General features: G+C 37.4%; 1 protein-coding gene across 5 annotated transcripts in view; it reads right to left on the reverse strand.

Annotated features, from left to right (window-relative positions):
• Dgkh (diacylglycerol kinase eta) overlaps positions 1-19,867 on the reverse strand; it is a 192,869-nt gene that overhangs the window by 85,536 nt on the left and 87,466 nt on the right. For all 5 annotated transcript variants that reach the window (XR_009227786.1, XR_009227787.1, XM_046454142.2 and 2 more), the window contains exon 4: positions 18,310-18,390. Coding sequence is in view for 3 of the 5 variants with exons in the window: in XM_046454142.2 (XP_046310098.1) it covers positions 18,310-18,390 (81 nt within the window). In the remaining 2 variants the exon portion in view is untranslated. The remainder of the gene's footprint in view (positions 1-18,309; positions 18,391-19,867) is intronic.

A 19,867-nucleotide genomic window follows, 5' to 3' on the forward strand; every position in this document is an offset into this window, starting at 1 on the left:
ATGCAATTTCCTTGCTCCCGTGGCCCATAATATCCACAGAAGTTAATGGATTTCTGATTGAGATGGGGTGGGATGGGCTGAGCTCAAGAGCTATCAGGTCTTACTTCCATCATTCTTGAGCCTCAAGCTTAAGATGAGGTCAGTTTAATTCCATACTCACAAAATTTGCTTCTGCACGAAGGGATCATAGCTTCATCACAATGTCATTTCCCACATTAATCTCACCCCTTTCTACACCCGAATGTTGGATTTTTTTTCACTGCCTTAAAATATATAACATAAATTTAAATTCTGTTGCCTGTTTCCATGAAAAAAAGAACCGTAGATTTCAGTGCTTACTACCAATATTCTCCCCACATATACAGTATTTCCACCAGACCTCAAATACTAAAAAGCAAATTTTTTCTTTAGTTAAAAAATTCAAATATACTATAAAATTAAAATTTTCTTGAAAAGCATTTAATAGAATAGTGCACTTTAATAAAATGAAGACATGTAAGATGGCAGAATCCAAAACTTTTCAAAGTAGCAATTGAATTTAATATGATTTATGTCTCTAAAAGAAAGCAGTCTATTTCACATCTTTCTGGGACTACCATGACTTTAAGGTTATGTTTCAGAGTCACAATCCTAACTGCTGCTTCCCAGAAGCCTCTGGTTCACCATAGAATCAAAAGTAGAAAGAGTAAAACTGTGGAGGTGAAGACAGTCTCTCTGCAGGGCATGCTCTATGCACTGCCCTCCCTGGGCAGGGGGCCTGGCAAGGGCCTCAGAGAATCAACCAAGAATACTGTTAAATGTTACTTGGTGGGATATCCTATTATATCACTTATATCTTCCTACCTACTTACCTAAATCACACATATAATAATAAAGACTAATTTGGGGGCTGGGGCTGTAGCTCAGTGGCAGAGCACTTGCCTAGCATGTGTGAGGCACTGGGTTTGATCCTCAGCACCACATTAAAAAATACATTAAATAAAGGCATACTGTCCATATTCAACTATAAAAAAAACTAATTCAGGTCAAAATCAGTATTAAAAGTCTCTCAGAATTCAAACAAATTGTAGTTAGTTATGTTTAGTCAATCCCCATTGTATTAGTTTCTTATGGTTGCTATAACAAATAGCACCATCTTAATGTTTTAGAATAACATGAATGTACTCAAGCAGTGATGGAGGTCAGAAGTTGAAAGTTAACTTGTTGGGAGAGCTGTGTTCCTTCTAGAGACTCCAAGGAGAGTCCATTTCCTTGCCTTTTTGTTTCCAAAGGCTGCTTGTATTCGTTGGCTCACAGCCACTTTATTATAACACTGAAGTCTCTTGCTTCCATAGCCACATCTTCTCTGATGCTGACTCCTTTTGTCTTCCTCTTACAAGGAGCCCAGTGATTATACTGGGTCCACACAAATAATCTCATTTCAAGATCACATGATCATAACCACAATATTCCTTTAGCAAGGTAAGGTTTCCTTCACAGGTTCCAGGGATTAGAATGTGAACAGCTTTGGAGGTCCCTACCACACTTCTCAAATAAACATAATTATAAATTTTGATACAATAATGAATTGTTAAATCAGAGATACCTGAAATCTATTTTCTTACTATAATCATAATCTTAGCTAATAGCTATGGATGCAAACAACTTTTCATGGAAGAAATTAATAATTAAATCATTTAAACATAGACCACTTAGGGAATTCTGATGTTGACAAATAAAAGGATTACTTCTGTAGCATCCTACATTTTCAAAGTGCTTTGCTGTCAGTAAGGATCCACCTATTATCTCATTTTAATCTTCCACATAACTGGCCTATGAGAGAGGTAAAAAGAAATTTGACCTTTTTTTTTTTTTTTAATCGTAAACTTTGTAAGTAGCAGATCCAGAGCATACAGTCAGGTTTTCTAGCTGAAGATCACAACCTCTTTATCCTGTTAGAACAGACAAGTAGGGTCTATGCCTGAAGTTCCTTTATATAGACTACAGAACACTGCCTACAGTACATTTTGCTATAATCTGATATATGTAGATATATGTAAGAAATTGAATGTTATCAAAACAATCATTTCAGTAGAAATGAACAGATTAAAAAGTTTCCAATTGCAATAACAACATTATTTTTCCTGTGAAAATTTTCAGAACACTTAAGCTATATTATATCTATATAAAAAATAGTTATAACTATGTCTTATTTTTAAAAATATACCTGGTTCACCAAAATTGGTAAAAAAAAAAGATACTAAAAATTACTTAACCTTCTAGAACAGGTAAAATCAATTAATATTTAGATTGCTAATATATAGTAAGCATATTCTACAACTATCAAAAGAAAATAAAAGAATTCAAACCGATACACAGATCAACTGTAAATTGTATGTAGTTTGCTTAGTGTTTGCAAACTTGCAAGCTTTCTTTGAGTTAAACACCCAGGTGGTAGAAAAACAGAATTTACTGGTTTCCCTAATAACCTTACCTAAGAAGAGGAGAGTCCATTTATTCTCTATCACAAAATGTTATTCTTAACTTTATAGCATTTTTCTCCAATTACATATTAACATATGATTATTGTCTGACTCTGTCCACTTTGTGTCTGTTTCATGAGTCCATTCTAAAAGCCAAACACAATTCTGGAATAAAAGTATATTAATGTTTCCAGTGATGGGCAAAGACGGTGGGTTAGATACGAGATTCTAAAGAACATACTGAAGGTGACCATTTATGATAGATTAAAACCTACTCTCTCCACTTGGATCCATCCTCTCATCCATTAGAATATAAAAAGCATACTTACTTTCTGCTAAGCAGTGTTGCAGCCCATGGTACAGAGAGGTGAAATACCCAGTCCTTTCACTGAAGGAGCTCAGAGTACAAGAGGAAATATAGGTACATAAACCTCATTTCTGGGCAGTAAGTTCCCATCACCTTCAATCACTTGGTACATCTTATATTTTGTGACATCCTTCAAGATGTGAACTTTGTCTATACTCTCAGTACTCTGGGTGCCAAGAGAACACAATGAACGTGCAACTAACCCAGACTAAAGGGTCAGGGGGTGCTTTGTAGGGGAAGATGAGATTCATGGAAGGACAAAGAGCAAGTATGATTTCAAACCAAAACTGAGGGGAAGGAGAAGGCATGGTTACTGCAAACTGAGAGACACACAATTGCATGGAAGAGAGGTTTAGAGGCAAGAGCTGGGTATCACAGAAAGTGCAATGTGACAACCACAGACTGAAAATGGAAAATAAAGCTATAGGGGAAATCATGAAAAACCTTTTAACTATGCCAAGGGGTATGGATTGACACGACTCTTTGAGAAAGAGTTAAGAACCAGATATCTGGCAGAGCATCAGTGTAGACAGCCTGAGGGAAGACCTGGTAGGAAACTCTTACTAAACTACAAGAATGCATGAGAGGACATGAAATGAGGTGTGGAGAGGCCACTGTGCATGGGGGCACTCAGTCCATGAGGATCTGAGCAGAAGACAGAGATGAAAAGGAATTAATAGCTTCATAGGAGGCAGATTCATGGGAACTGGTTGTGAGGAATTTAGATAACACCAGTATGCACCTTTGGAATTATAGTCATGTTAGAAGTTCAAATTCTATGAGCTACCATTTACGGAGTATTAGCAGACAGGGTATATAATCTCAATTTACCCATACAACTTTAAAAAGTAGTAATCTTATTTTTCCACAGAGGACCTTAAAGCTCAGAAATGTTTGTAACTTGTCCAAGGTCACAAAGCACAGTAGGATTTGGGATTAAAATTTTCCTGCCTTCCTAGCCATCAACTAGAGAAAATAATGTCAAAGAATTTCTGATATCATCCTGGAAGGGCAGGCAGAAAAGACTGCATGTGCTGCTCACTTAATTTTCCTTAAAAATAATAATTGGGTCCACTGCACAGTTATATCTCGATTCCATACCAACTTGTGTATTCTTTAAAGGTAAGAGAGGGAGGGGCTGCAAAGGTACTAATAAATAATAAAAATAATAATACTAACAATAATTTTATTTACTAACATGCATAGGTCTCAGCAAATCAGGCACCCTCAATGAACAAAATATTTATAAGCTGTACAACCATACATTGCATCAGATTGGAAGTATTACATTGTATACAAGAAATGGAGAAGTTTTTTAAAATTAATTAGAATAGCAAAAATCACAATGAGTTCAGAAATTATTTATGTAGGCTGTCACATACACTCCCACTGTAAATTAGCGGTATTAGTTAATGGACACATTAAAAGTTCTACCATTCATTTAATATTTCCAGGCTGTACCAGAGACTGCAACAATGCATTAGCCTCATTCCCTTGGCACAAGTGTGTTGGTTTATGACCGCAAATGCCTTTGTACAGGACACATATGTAATGAGAAACTTCAAAATAAAATATCTTGTTTTATATTGGTCTCTACGAAACTAAAATATTGCCAAAACCTAAATTTCCCACTATTCCATAGTCAAACATCAGGAGCAGAGAAAATACTTGAATATGCCCAAAACGTAGAGCTAAGAAAACACCACAAAAGTACTTTAAGCCATTTTTTAATAGTGAAAGCACCCCTCCCAATTGCCTGCTAACTATCCTCAGATTTTACCATCACTTTGCATTCCCAAGGTCCAGAAATGAAGTCTTGCCCTGCAGACCTGTTTTATTCCCATTTTTCTACCCTGAATTAAAGGCACCACTTGTATAACCCCCCTCCCAAACCAACAACTCTGCACTAGCTTCCTCTGCTCTTTCTCTCCTCCCCTTGGCCACAGTTCCCTGGTCTTTCTGGAGAAGGCCTCATATCCATTCCTTCCTTCCCTCTCATTGCACACAATCTCACTCCTTCCTTATTATGGTTTCCTGGGACACTGTGGCACTATCCAAGATGGTCTTCATGCCAAATCTGTCACTCTTGTCAAATGCATCTAATAAGAAGGTACCAGAAAGGGTTCCCATGGAGCATTTCAAAAATCTCTGAATAGGTAATACATATTTGTGATATGAAATTCAAAATGTATTTAGAGTTAAATGTATGTCTCCCTCTTAGACCTGCCCTCAGCTACCAACTTCCCTTCCTGAAGGCAAATTATCAGCTTCTTGTGTTCTCTCTAGAGATAGTCTACTTACATATAATAACTATGTGCATTCTTGAGGTTTAAAGACATAAAAATGTGTGTGCACACAGAGTAACATTTTATAAATGCAACTGTTCCACATATGAGTTTCCCACTAAATAAAACTTGAAGTCAAGTATGTATTGTCATACTTAGAACTGAATCATTCTTTTTCACGCCTGCATAGTATTACACTGTGTAATATATTTCATAATTCAGTCCAATTCAGCTGTAATTTGCACATTTGGGTTGTTTTGAATCATTTGCTATTATAATGTATACACAATACCCTTTTACATATGTCTTTGCACATATAAACAGGACATTTCAATACGCCCAACCCCAACTCTGGATCATGAGTGTAGTGAAGGCTCTGCTGAAGACTTGAAAATCTCTCTTTAAAACTTATTCTGTGAAGTGGGTAATTTGTTTACATTGTGTTAAGAGATTTTTTTCTATAATGGCTTTGAGGAGAGTAACATCAGTCCTTGCTGATGGGGATGCTTCTACGCATCCCCATAAGCCACTTATTCTCTAAAAACATATTTGTTTATATGAACACTTCATCTGGACAAACAAAACCAAACCACAATTCTTTCAAGGGCTCCAACGGAAGAAGCTGCTTTGACCTGACAGCTTTTCTCACACTGTAGGCCCAATAAACAGAGAAGATCTAGTAGTTTTGTTGAACAACTGGGAAAAATTATTAATTTTTATTTATTGGTAAGATTCCAGAAAAAAAAAGGGAATAAAAAGGCCTAACATTTGTGCAGAAACCAGATCACAGAGGCCAAAACCTCAGCCCATTATTCCTATAAACATGAGATCTACAATACATAGAGTGCTTTGACTCTTCCTGCTAAACATTAGTGGCAGGCCTATGTGACTTCTGGTTACTCATCCAGTAGTACCCACTGTCAGACCTTCGTACCAAATAGTACTATGCTAGATTATCATAGAGCATTAATAGAATGTGTAAAAAGGGTCCCGTCAGCAAAGGCAAGAATCCCTACCACCCAGACTATGTCACTGGGCAGTGCCTAGGGTCTGGAGCAATGCAAGCTATCACTCAGTCTTGCTGGAAGGGGTCATCAAGTCCTGATGTCAAGGGTCAGTGCCCTACCTTCTACTCACTACTCTCTTTAACCTCCGCATTGAGTTCCATACCAGTATGGGCAGCTTTCCAGATGCTTCTGAGAAAGATAGCTGGTTGACCCTCCTCTCAAACCCTGAGCTAACATAACCTGAGGTCCAGAACTGTCCAAAAGCCTTCATATCTGCTGCCAGCAAGTCTCAACCTGTGTAAACAGCTAGACTAAAAAGAAAATATATACAAATAAAAATATCCAACTGGATAACACTCAACTTACCTGCTGTCAATAAAAAGATCATGCTTCTGACTTCACCCATTTGCTGCAGACTACACTATAATTTGTTTTCTATAAGTACAAACCTAAATTTATCTTCATATATTGAGATTTGATCTAGGCCAAGTTTAAACTGGGTTCAGAGACTACAAAAATGTGTAAGACAGAAACTATTGAAATAAAAGCCTCTTTTTGCCAACAATTAACTTATAACTTTCTCATCAGGAAATTAAATTCTTACCTGACATCAAGGAAGACTACTGAGAAAGACTAAAATTGTTACATCTTTCTTGCTCCATAAAGATGATTAGCCTAATGACCATGAAAATCAATACTCTACAATAATCCTTGCTAGCTGTCACACTGTTCAACATAAACTTTCCTCTTGCTTGTAGGTAATGAGGATTCACCAGGATTGGCCAGACTACAACCCAACCTATTAAAAATGGTAGGCCCTCCCTTATCTGTTTACTGTGATTGTATTCTTAATCACGGGAGCCTGAAAATTCTAATATGCCACTCATTTTCATGGAAAGAGCACAGAGTTTAAAATATTAACTATGTTCCTTTACATAAGTTTACACAAATTAAGCTCTCTGAAAATCACCTCCTTCATCTGTTGAATGAAAGGAAAGATACTTCATTGGTTTATTGAGATAATGAAATAAGATATAAAATGTACTCATTACTCCTCATTATAGGCTATAACAAAGGATTTAGGAACAAATGAAGACTCATTTTTTTTCATCTAAATTTCAAGAACATCTTAATTCTTTAAAACCTTATAGAATAGTAGGCTTTCCTTGGTACTATTCTAATATTTATTAATATTCAAAGCTAACCTAAAATTATTTTAATGTCTTTTTTTAAGATGTTGATGCATTTACATTGCCCAATGAAGACAAAATCTGAGAGGTATAACAATGCATTCTCATTTTTAGAGTATCTCATATGGGAGGCAAGGCCCATATGAGAGTCACCAATGAGAACATGGTATGAGGGACACAGAGGCCCTTTCCTGGGAACACATAACTTAGGCCTCATCAGGTCATTTAAGACTCTACCAGGCTCAGATTGCTCACAAAACAGACGGTTGCAAACATCTTTGGGATTTTCTGGAGAATTTAAGCACTGTTGTTTTCTAATATTTCTAATTTCTTAACAGCGCACCAAAGATTCTGGCTTCTTAGAAGATTTGAAACTTCAAAATTCTTACGAAACAACACCATCATAGCTAATGCAGAATTCCAAGATACTAAACCCATTCTGAGCTTGTTCAGATGGTCGCTGGGATCAGATACTCTTTAGCTAATATTCATACAGTGTTTTATTTTAAAATTTTTTTATTATTGCCAGTAGCTCACTTTCATATATTAAGTCCCTATTCCAGGTACTTACGTAAGACAAGATTTTGTCTTTTATAGAGTCTGAAGCTTCAGTCTATACCACAAATGGTTATCAGAAATCAGGGTCACTCTAAATGAATGTGGGACTAAAAAGCCTTCACTAAAACTTCAACCATATAAAGACCACAATGAAGTTCAAGTAAATCCAGTAGGACTTCTTCAAGCGGTGCATGGTGCATCAGTGGATGAATCAGTCTGGTAATATGTGAATAAAATTTCACTATACTCTGCACAACTTAGAAGCCTGTGCCTGCCAGGATGGTTGGTGGGACTGGGGTTGCTGGTTCAAAATTTAAGACATGTTGGCCAGTTTTTCACATAGAATCTCTCAGGGACGAAATGGAAGTTTCAATGCCATATAGCTATAAGTACTGCAGGATCATGTTGACAGTGACAGCACCAGCTCAGAAATGTCTATTTGACACCTGTGAAAAGCCTTATACATTGAATCTATGCAGGAAATACAATTTATAACTTGTTCCAAGACCAGTAAGGCTGTGTGGCATGAGGCTGTTCATGTGGGAGTTGTAACATGCAGACGCACTAGAAAAGTCAATCCTCCAAGATACAAGGCTAACACTGGATCAACTTTTCATCTGGACAGCAGTTTTCCATTGGCCTTGCACAAGGGGCTTAAGGCTAAAAGTCTCGCAGGGAATCAACTCACCTCATCCAGGCCAGGGATAAGAAGTTCTGTCTGATTGCCATATTTTGGTCTCAGAAATACTGGTAAGGAGCATGTTTGTGAAGAACAGACAAAGAGGTCCCAAGGAGTCTGTCTATGGAGTCCTGAGTAGGCGGGGCCTCAGGTTTAGGAGACTATATAATTGCCTCTCTTTCCTATGGCATGAGTCCCTGTAATGTCAGTTTCCAGTACCAGTTGGGAGGTGACTCCTTGTCTATTGTATCCGAGGATACTTTATGGACAGGGACATGTTCCCAAAGGCAGGCACCATCTCCTTCTAAATTTATTTTCATTCAAGTTAAATCTTTTTTTAGAACTTGTTGCTCAATTGCCAGTTCTTTTTAATCACCACTGAATATTTAGAATCTAACACAATGTCTGAGACATACCGTAAATTCCCAATACATCTTTTCTAAACAAATGAGTTCTAAGAAAAGTCCTGAAAGTAGTGGAGGATGGGGTGGGAAATGCACCAGCCTGTGAAGATAGGAAAAGAGCTGGAGGCAGCAAGTTGAAGGTTCCTGATCAGGAGCACCATGTTCTTCCTTAGTCACAGACCTTTAGTGAGACCAGGCACAGCACAAGGGAAAAGTAATGCCAAGCAAAGCAACTTACAGTGATACCCTGCCCAGACCTCCAGTGACACAGCTCTTTAGCCCCCTCTGCCAACTTTTTCATAGTGTATAATCAGATCTGTCAGACCCTTTGATGAAGCTGATCTATATTCTGAGATTCATTACCATGATCTGACTTTTGCAAACAAGCCCAAGATTCCAAGAGCCCCAAAGTTGGCATAATTCTCAAGGCATGCTCATTGGGTCTTGCCTTACTTTACAGAAAGCCCATTTGGAAGATTTATGTTAGACTACTAGAGAGGTAGAGAATTCAGGAAATTACTGCCAAGATTTATGGATGGTTTCTAGTGAAGATGGAGACAAGGGCACTGTTCTTCCACCTATAACTTATCTTCACCCCAAAACTTCAGTCTAGCTAAAAAAGGACCAATGATTTCTTAATGCCCTGGGACTAAATGAAAAGACACATATGAGAAGCCCACAAAGAAAATGACAAGACATGTCATTTTTAAAAGTCCCTAATGTCTAAGATACAGAAATAGGAATACAAATTTCAAGTTAAACTCATAAATTATCAGCTTTCATAGTAGAAAGCCATCTGCATTGTATATAAATCAATTTTAAAAGGCAAAACAACAAGCACTTAAAATGCATCATATGGTATCATTTTAGGGTGTTATAAAATATTATAAGCAACATAGAGATAAAAATATGAGGTCTACTGCTACCAGGCATCTAATAAATATATAAGTAAAGGTGATGCCACAGCAATGATTAATGAGAGGCAGGAATGTGCTTTTTAAAGTCTTGTTGGCATAAAAATAGTCTGTGACATTATACAAAGACTTCAGGAGTATATTATGTAAAACCAATATCAAGGGAAAAGATGAGAAAACTGTGTTCTGGACTAAAACATGAAATGATACTGTTTGGTCCAAAGAAAAACTAGAGTTTACAAATATCACTCATTCACTCAACAAGAACTTCTTTCATTTATTCATCAAATAACAATTGGCTTTCTTCTGTGTTCCAAACACTGTGTTAGCCTTGGGGATCCGGTGAAGATACAGCCTTTGGATCTACAAGGAAATTTCAGTCTCTACCAACTCTTCTCACCATTCCCTCATACAAACCCCATGTCAAGATGTCTCTGACAGATCATGAAGAATGGTTATTTATCTCTTGCAAAGTAGTTTAGTGGGGCAGCCTGTGTAAAGTGTCTGGAATACTGCCCAGCAATCTCTAAACCTACTCCTCCTTGCCTACCCCAACAAACACCAAGAGCCTTCAATTTGGTATTAATTGTTCACAGCTATTAGCCATCCAACCTTGAGGAATTCATCTCAGCACTTTTGAACTTGAGCCTGCTCTCAGAGCTCTCCCGTGAAGTCCCTTTCAGCTGACAGAAAAGAAGATGACTAAAGATTTCTAATAATGGGCAGGGCCATTACCTCACAAGGGGCCTGTTCTATCAGATGGTGTAAGTTAGAAAGTTCTTTATGTTGAGCTGAAATTGTCCCTCTCGTGAATTCAACCACAGGTCTTTGTACTGCATGTGGCAGTAACACAAAACCAATCTACTGCTTCTCATACAAGGCAATTCCCCGAATATTAAAAAGATACTTGTCACATTTTCCCAAATCTTTAAAATAAAAAGTGTCCTATAATGCCAATGGATCCCATAATTCCCAGACCTTTTTATAATATTGGTTACCTTCCTCTGTGAGCTCTTTAGCCAATATTCTTCTATAAGATACAGTGCCAAGAATATAATATAATATTATAGATTTGTGGTCAGACCAGCGAGTGCTTTTGATACATCTGATAATGCAGTCTAAGATTATCATTGTTTTGAAGCAGAAAAGACAAAGAAGCCAGGAAAAAACAATTAATGCAATATTATCAGAACCACATTTATCTAAAGCTTCAGAATAAAGAGGCAGGGTTGCAAAGTGGTCAAAAATAAGGATTGAGGGCACATGACCTAGATTGGTCAGACTTCAGTTATTCCATATATTAGCTGTTAGCCTCTCTGTTTCAGAGTCCTCATCTACTGTTATGGTTTAGGTATTAGGTGTCCCTCAAAAACTCATGTGTAAGATAATGCAAGAACATTCAGAGGTGAAATGATTCGGTTATAAAAGCCTTCACCCAGTCAGTGAACTAATCCCCTAATGGGATTAACTGAAGGCAGGTAGAGTGTGGCTGGAGCAGGTGGGCACTGGAGGTGTGGCTTTGGGGTATATATTTTGTATTTGAGTGGAGTCTATGCTTCCTGGTGTGATGTCTTGAGCTGGTACCATCTGCCACACTCTTCCACCATGATGTTCTGTCTGACCTTGAGCCCCAAATGGAGACAGCTGTCTATTGATTGAGACCCCTGAAACTGCAAGCCCCCAAAGAAACTTTCCTCCTCTAAAATTGTTCTTGTCAGGTCTCTTGGTCACAACAGCAAAAACATCTATCAAATGGAAATTATAGTAGTTCTTACTTTATAGGACTGATAATAAAGCATTAGATTAATTATCAGGTATAAAGCAGTTAGAACAAGAACATGGTAGTTCCAACAAATATTACCAAATAAGATAGGCAACTTGTTATTCTAAGTAATTATTTATTTGGGTGACAAATACCTTTTGAGTGATGTGCAGTGACAAATAATATGAAAAGAAAATAACTTTTAGTTACTTCCTTTGAAACTAAATATTGAGCTATTAATGGATAAAAGCAAACTGACACTTTCTTGGGTTCAAAGGATTTGATGTCCCTCTTCAGAGAGATGAACTGAACTATGTCAACTGAGAGAAAACTAAAAGGAAAAATACAATAAACAGAAGTAACCATTAAAGAAACAAATTCTTAAGAACATTTTCTTCCCTCCCATTAATACCCAGCCTTTTCACTTAAACGATACTATGAATGCATGATTTCTGGCATGTTATGTGCGGGAAGAGTATGTTCTCTTTGCATTTTGGCTTCTTTTAAGTTCTTTTTAAAACCTCCCAGGAAGAATCATAATCAAATGCTAATCAATTTTCATTATATCTGTTGGGGCAAGTGACCCCTGAACTGAAATGGCTCTTGGTTCCAGTGCTCATTTAGATTTAAAAATAAGAACTCTCACATAGTGCCTGCATGTTACTGCACATCCCTCAGAGTGCAGATGTGCAGTAACTGTGAGATTTCACATATATACCCCTGCAGCCTGCACACTGAAAATACTAAGGATGGTTAAATAAATAAATGACCTATGATTCTTTCTTAGTTAAACAAACACACAAAATACATATGCTACTTTCTCTGCAAACTTCCATAAGAAGTTTTAACAATGCCAATACAATACTTCCTTTAAAATGACTCTTTTGTTTAAAGTTTAGTTTAATCTCCACTAAAAGTTAAGGGAAAAAATTTTTAAGGAAAACAGCTATTTGAATAGCAGGTTTTGAAGTTGAACACATAGCCTGTGGTGCCATTCAAATCATTGAAAAGCTCTTCTTTAACAAAAAACATTTACCTGATAAGGTACAATTATTTCACTCATTACTGAAGGATTGTTTTTCCCAATAATACTTTTTAAATAAGAGATGAACATGGAAATAGATCTTAACTGTGACTCTGAAAGACAGGCAAGATGAAATGTTTTCTCAAAAGGAAGTTCATCCAGTTTGCCTAGGTTGGTTCCACAATTTAGCTATTGTGAATCGTGCTGCTATAAACATTGATTGCCTGTGTCCCTGCTGTTTTTAAGTCCTTTGGGTATAGACCAAGGAGATGAATGGATTTTTTTAAATGTGGTATATATATACAATGGAATATTACTCAGCAATAAAAGAGAATAGAATCATGGCATTTGCAGGTAAATGGATAGAGTTGGAGAAGATAATGCTAAGTGAAGTTAGCCAATCCCGAAAAACCAAATGCTGAATATTTTCTCTGATATAAGGAGGCTCACTTATAGTGGGGTAGGGAGGGTGAGCATGGGAGGAATAGACAAACTCTAGATAGGGCAGAGGGGTGGGAGGGGAAGAGAGGGGGGATGGGTTAGAAATGATGGTGGAATGAGATGGACATTATTATCCAAAGTACATGTATGAAGACAGGAATGGTGTGAAGATACTTTGTATATAACCAGAGATATCAAAAATTGTGCTCTATATGTGTAATATGAATTGTAATGCATTCCGCTGTCATATATAACAAATTAGAATAAAAGAATTTTTAAAAAAGAAAGTTCATCCACACATTCCTTCAAAATTCCCAAACTTTTAGAATTTGGCAACATGGTGCCACTTGTGAAGGAAATAGAAGGATGACACAATCAGGATAGTAATAGCCACGAGCATTAGTTAAACTGCATGTGCTAATCACCGCACTAAGTAGTTTAGTGTGTTCTCACAACTGATTTGATCCTCATAACCCTAAGGAGCAGATACTATTGTTATCCTCAATACAGGTGAGAAACTTGAATTTAAAGTGCTACTAAATATGTACAAGGCCACAAAACTGGCTGAGCCAAGATCCAAATCGAGGTTATTTGACTTCATAATCTGAGCTCCTATCCTCTGCAATTTAATAAATTTAAAAAATGGGCATATACACTCCTGATTAGCAAGAAAAAGACAAAGAGAGCACAGGATATGGAAGGAAAGATGTTCAGTGGATTAAATAAAGGGTAATGAAAGGAAGAGATGGGGAACAGAATAGGAAAGATAGTGGAATGAATTGGACATAACTTTCCTATGTTCATATATGAATACACCACCAGTGAATCTCCACATCATGTACAACGACACGATGGGATCCTAAATAGAATAAGTTATACTCCATATATGTATACTATGTCAAAATATATTCTACCGTAATTGTATCTAAAAAGAACAAATAAAAATAAATAAAAGCCAATGAATTAAAAAGAGAGAGAGAGGAAGAAAAGAGAGAAAAAAGAAAAGCAGATGGTAAAAATCATAGTATAAGGTGGAAGGAATGCTGCGTGATAGGTAAGGGCCCTACATTGGCCATCGGGAAGTCTGGAGCCCTTTCCCAGGTGGCACCAGTGTGACCCAGGGGAAATCAATTCTTTTCAGGTGATTATAAAAGACAACATTCACATACAGCATAGAGGTGTTAATGAGAAAATGTTATAATGAAAACGAAAACTCCAAAACACCATATAGATATCATTCAACTAAAAGGAAAATAATTTGTAATGCGTAACAAAAAAGAATAATATATAAAGACCCTCACAATCATAGAAAATGTCATGGTAGAACTTAAACTACAAGTAAATTAATGAACATAAACCTAAATACTCGTAAAATGACCATAAGGAGAGTAGGGATTGTCCCTTTCTATTCCCTACTCCCATCAATGCCACCTAACTTCACAAATGCCTTAAATGTTAGCAGGTTTGTTGTTACCTACTGCAGAAGATCCTCAAAACCACAAAATTAAACTGTGATCAAAAGTAGCCCAATCGAAGACAATTAAAAACTGGTTTGTATTTGTGTGTGTGTGTACATGTTTGAATTTATTATATACAATTATTTCAATATTGTAAGATCTGGAGAAGAGAAACCTGACTATGCTGTGTAACCTACAGAAATTTTGAAATAAATGAGCTTTGTTATAAGCCACTATGTTTGTAGTAGTTTATTATAGTCATAGAAAACTAATACAATACCCAAGATGATTTAGACAACTGAAAAACAAGACAATTATTAACTCAAGTTGGGAGAGGGAGACTATGGAAGAAAGGAAAATAAGTCATGCTGTATATACATTTTAAATCATGCCTACAAATCCTGTGACACTACTGTCTTGTTGTCTAAGTCCCTTCCACTCGCAGTGGGACCAGCTTCAGTGATTTGCTCATACCAATCAAAAGCAGTAGATAATTCTGAGCAGCTACTGGGTTAGGCCAGTTGCTACCCTGCTCCCTGGAACCCATTTTATAGAGTTCAGCAGTGGATTTTCAGGCAAAACATAAGTTGTCTATTTTCTACTTACTATTTATAGATTTTTCACATCCTACTATCCTCATCAGTAGATCATCCTGAGGGACTTCAAGCAGAAGAGGGACAGCTATAAAGAAGCAGGATTTGGCCATCCCTGGATTCTTCAGACATGACACTATCACGCCTCAACATCAACCTCTGACCTACAATAGCTAAAATAACAGCACCATAATCTAGAAAGGCAGGATATTTAAATATTTAAAGACAGGGAAGATAGTCAATTATCAGTTGAGAACATGCCTTTTTCTCCATTTTACACCCTTGAATGTTTTATCAGATCCATTTGCTGTAAAAACCCTAAGCAATCTGCAAAAAGTATTAGTCCCTACATTTCTAGGAGGGCAAACTTCAGAAATAACATTTGGCTGAATGAAGAAACTTCTTGAAAACATTTCAACAAAACAAGTCTTCCCAAGCCTAAAAAAAGAACTCTCAACTTATTAATTAAAATCAACAATATTTATAAGGTCTAGCAGAGCTTGTAATAAAAATACATGCTTAGCTAAGCATAAAGCACAATATGTAGATTCTATAAGAAACATATAACAGGAGAGACCACACATAGTTGGAGGACAAGAAAGAGCTGTATGTAGAAAAAATATGAAAACCTCCCCAAACTCAGCTTCTTCAGTTCCCCTTGCCTTTAATCCAAGCCCTAGACCTTGTCTTCACCTAAAATTATCCCATTCTTCAAACTTGAAACCCTCTTTCAGATTAACTCTGGTTCCCTGTTAGGGGGAACCCTTGTCCCCACCTCCACAAGTCCCTATAGAGGACAGAACTACTGTTTCTTCCCCAGGGGAAACAAGTGGCTGATCTAGATGGTAGGGCTTCGAGGTTCTTTCCTCCACCCTCCCATTCCTTCACCGGGGAGGAAGGAGGAATGAGCCACATTTCCACCTTAGGCCTCCAACAATTTTTGAGAAGCCCTGAATTCAATAGGAACTGGAAACAACAAAGTAGTATCTGACTACCTTGCATTTTATTCTCCAAAGCTGAGAATGCAGAGGGGGGAAATATGGATGAATTATTCATTCCCCCAAACACCCAGCAATCCCTTTCTCTTTCTATCCAAAATGACCTATAAACCACCAACTTGGATCAATTCAGTTGTTCTCTAATGTCATTTAAAGAATATTTAATAAGCATAGGGATTAGGAACATTACAAAAAGGGTTCTTTAATCTTTGCAGGACTCTATTGACTACTTAGTAATCTCTGTTCATTTTCAATGCTCTGTAGAAGCCATTCCAAACCTTCCTGAACTCTCACAGCAGATACCCTTAGCCTTCAATTTCACTGAGAACAGGGTAGTATTTGGGATTGACGTACAAGAGCCTCAGGCCTCCAAAAGCCTTCCTGCCCTGTTCAGTGCTAGCTCTTAACCTGTGCTCTGAGGCTTGCGTCCTTCACCTTACTTGATGACTTTGCTCCATCAATTAATTAGTCTCTCTCTGTCCTGAGTCTTTGACACTTGGTTCCACCAGTTTTTTCCTCTCTTCAAAACCCTCTTTAAAAACAAAGCAAAAGAACAACAAAACCACAACTCTCTTCTACCCTAGACATTTTTCTAGCTGTACCTGTCATCCTTTTAACAGCCAAGCTTTAGAAAAAAGCTAGCTCTGTCTGCCTTTTTACTTTGCATTCCTAGAGTAGCCAAGTGGGTGCTACCCCTCCACCAAAGCAACTCATGTCAACAAGGCAAATGAGTTCACAAATTCAACCACCACTTTTCAGTTCTTTGACTTGACCCTCTACAACTTCCATCTTGAAACGGTCCCCCTTTGGGTTTTTATAACATCACTCCTTCCCAGCTCTCCTTTACTTAAGAAAGCTCTCAGTCTCCACTGCTCAGATCTTACATTTTAACATTTTCCCAGGATTCTATTCTGGGCTTTCCTCTTCTTAAACTAAACTCTCCCTGGGGAAGGGGGAGAGGGAGAGGAATATTTACACTATGAATTATCCCTCATGCCCATAAATCAATAAGACTAAATATGAATTTGTTTGCTTCCTCCCTTACCCTTCCCTCTACCAGCACTCACCTCCATCCCTCACTTCTCCCTCTACAGAGCTCTCTGTATTTGTTTATCTGGCTGTCCCCCCTGCCGTGGCATGCCCAGAGGATGGACATAGCCCACTAGTGTCAGTAGTGGTAGTGGCTTCTCGGGGTGGGGATTGGGAGTGTGACAGAAGCAAAGCATCTTAGGGGAGCTAAGGAATGTGCAGTTATAAATGGGACCCCACATGAGCTTCACTGAACTGTGAAGATCTGAAGGGAAATTATAGACAGACGCATATACATACATCTCTGAGTTTCTTGTGTTTAGCATTAGTGCCTGGCACACAGTAGCCACTCAATTTATATTTTTTTGAATTAAAGAAATAAAAGAAGAATAGGATACCTGGAATAAGTCTGAAGAACTGATAGGATTTCAACAGCTGCAGAAGGAGGAGGAATCATTCAAGTCAAGGGAACAGGAAAAGCTCAGGCAGAAGTTGCCCCAGGGGTGGGACGCATAAGGACCAATAATGTCAGGAACTCTGTGAGGCTGAGGCAGGATATTACAAGGCTTTCCCTCTGAGTTGGGGTTGTACTATACATGCAATGGGGAACAAGTTCGGTTTTTTTTAAAAAGAAGTCATTTGTGATCGGAAAAGAAGAAACTGGAACAGAAGACACCTCTTAAACAGCTCTTGAATGAATGAACTAAGTGAGAAGAAATGAAGGCCTGAACTGTGGCAACTTCCTGAACAACAGCAACAGGAGTAAAAACGGGAGAGAAGGAGAAAATATTATTTTTAAGACTGTTGATGAGTAACAAAGTTTTTACATATTCAAATGACAATGGAATTAATCAAAGTATTAATTTAAAGCACTAAAATTAAAATTAAAACAACAAAAAAAACACAATTAAACCCAAGTTTATTGGGCTAATTGATCATGAATAATACTGAGTATTAGAATGTACAATGATACTTGGTATTAGAATGTACAATGTACTTATCAGATTTTTCTTGTTTTAATAAAAAGCCCAACACACATAAGTTGACACACTGTTGATAACTGAACTGGGCATCTATATAAACTCAGGAAAGACCATTTTACACCCTTTGCATAGGGAGTTAATAGAATATGTCCATACCGTGAAGCTGTTGTTAGCATTTTTTGTGCTTGCTTCAGCTACACTGGCATCTGAGAGGTCAACTTCGTCAAATATCAGAGACTGTTAATGAAAAAAGAAGACAAACATATTAAGTAAAACTTAGCCCCATGCTCTCCCATACATTTTACTATGAAAGCTACGTCAAGAATAAGGACCAGAAAATGAAGAAAAAATTAAATGAGTGATATCTTACAATTTCTTCTAAGGATGGATGAATGAAACCATAAAGTATAACTGAGCCATAAATCCTAAACTGAAAAGAACTTTAGAGAACCCCCAGGACAATCTTCCAATGCAAATTCGCTGGACTCCCTGAAAGCACAATAGCTACCACTTATAGAGAACCTATGGAGTTTGCTGTGCATGCACACACAGACATATACTCACAAGCTTGTAACAACACTGCCAGGCAGGCAAAGGCCAAATCATTGCTCCCAGGTCTGCTAAGTGAGAATTGAGAATTAATTCTGGTTCGAGGTCATGGTGATTTACTGAACATTCTCAGTCTTATTTTCCTCATTTATAACGTGTGTCCAAATAAGACAGTGAATGTGCTCTGCAAGAAGATGTGTTTCTTTTACACTCTTAAACACCATTTTAACCAGTGTTAAGTGGCAAATGTTCCATAGAAAAGAGGAATGAACTGATTCAAAATGAGTTAGTCACTGTTCACACTCATTCTGTTTTTCAGAATGAAGAAGGATGGCATAACAGTGCACCTCTATTAACTGGGGAAAAAAAAGTACCTCCTAACCCTTTTTGTGGTGTTGGGGACTAAATCCAGGGCCTCATGCATCAGCAAAGCCCTCTACCACTGAGCTACACATACATGCAGCCCTAAGGGTCACTCTTCTCTGATAGCTTCCACTCCCCATCCCCAATTTCCACAGGGTTATATACTCTGCTCCCATTCAATCATTCTAATTCTAAGATGCTCACTGACTGGCAGACATTTACAATCTAGCACAGGAGACAAAACAGACAAAACCAATTATAATGTAAGAGACATTGTTAAAAGTGGAAGAGAAAAGACACAATAAAATTGGGTTCTCCAGGGAAAAAAAAAAACTGAATGAATGATGGGATAAGGCCTATTTGAGGGAGACAATAAAGAAAACAGAGGGTTTCATCAAGGGGAGCAAGGGGAGAATCATTCTGTAGATAGAAAACATAGGCCCAAAGGTTGAAGGCTGTCAAAGAGTGCCTCTAGAGACAAACAGGAAGTCAGAATGGAGCCAGGTCAGGGATGACCTTGAATATCCTGACTTTAAAAATAAGATTATTTTATTTGGTTAGTCCTACATAAGTATTTTTTTATTACTTCTATTATAGCTGCATAAGCTAAGTATTGGGTTTGTGTGTTTTTATCTCCTGGTATATAACTTTATCAGGAACATGTATTTTTTTTTTTAAATGGGATTATCCAACTGGCACAGTAGCAAAAAATCTTAATGTTTATTTTTTAAATAATACTATAATTTCAGTTTTAATGGGGACATTTTATTACAAATTTTTCTTCCAAGAATGCATTATTATT

Source organism: Marmota monax, unplaced genomic scaffold, assembly GCF_021218885.2.
Source record: "Marmota monax isolate L192 unplaced genomic scaffold, Marmota_monax_Labrador192_F-V1.1 WCK01_AAM20220418_F8-fsc00011, whole genome shotgun sequence".
NCBI classification, from domain to species: Eukaryota; Metazoa; Chordata; class Mammalia; order Rodentia; family Sciuridae; genus Marmota; species Marmota monax.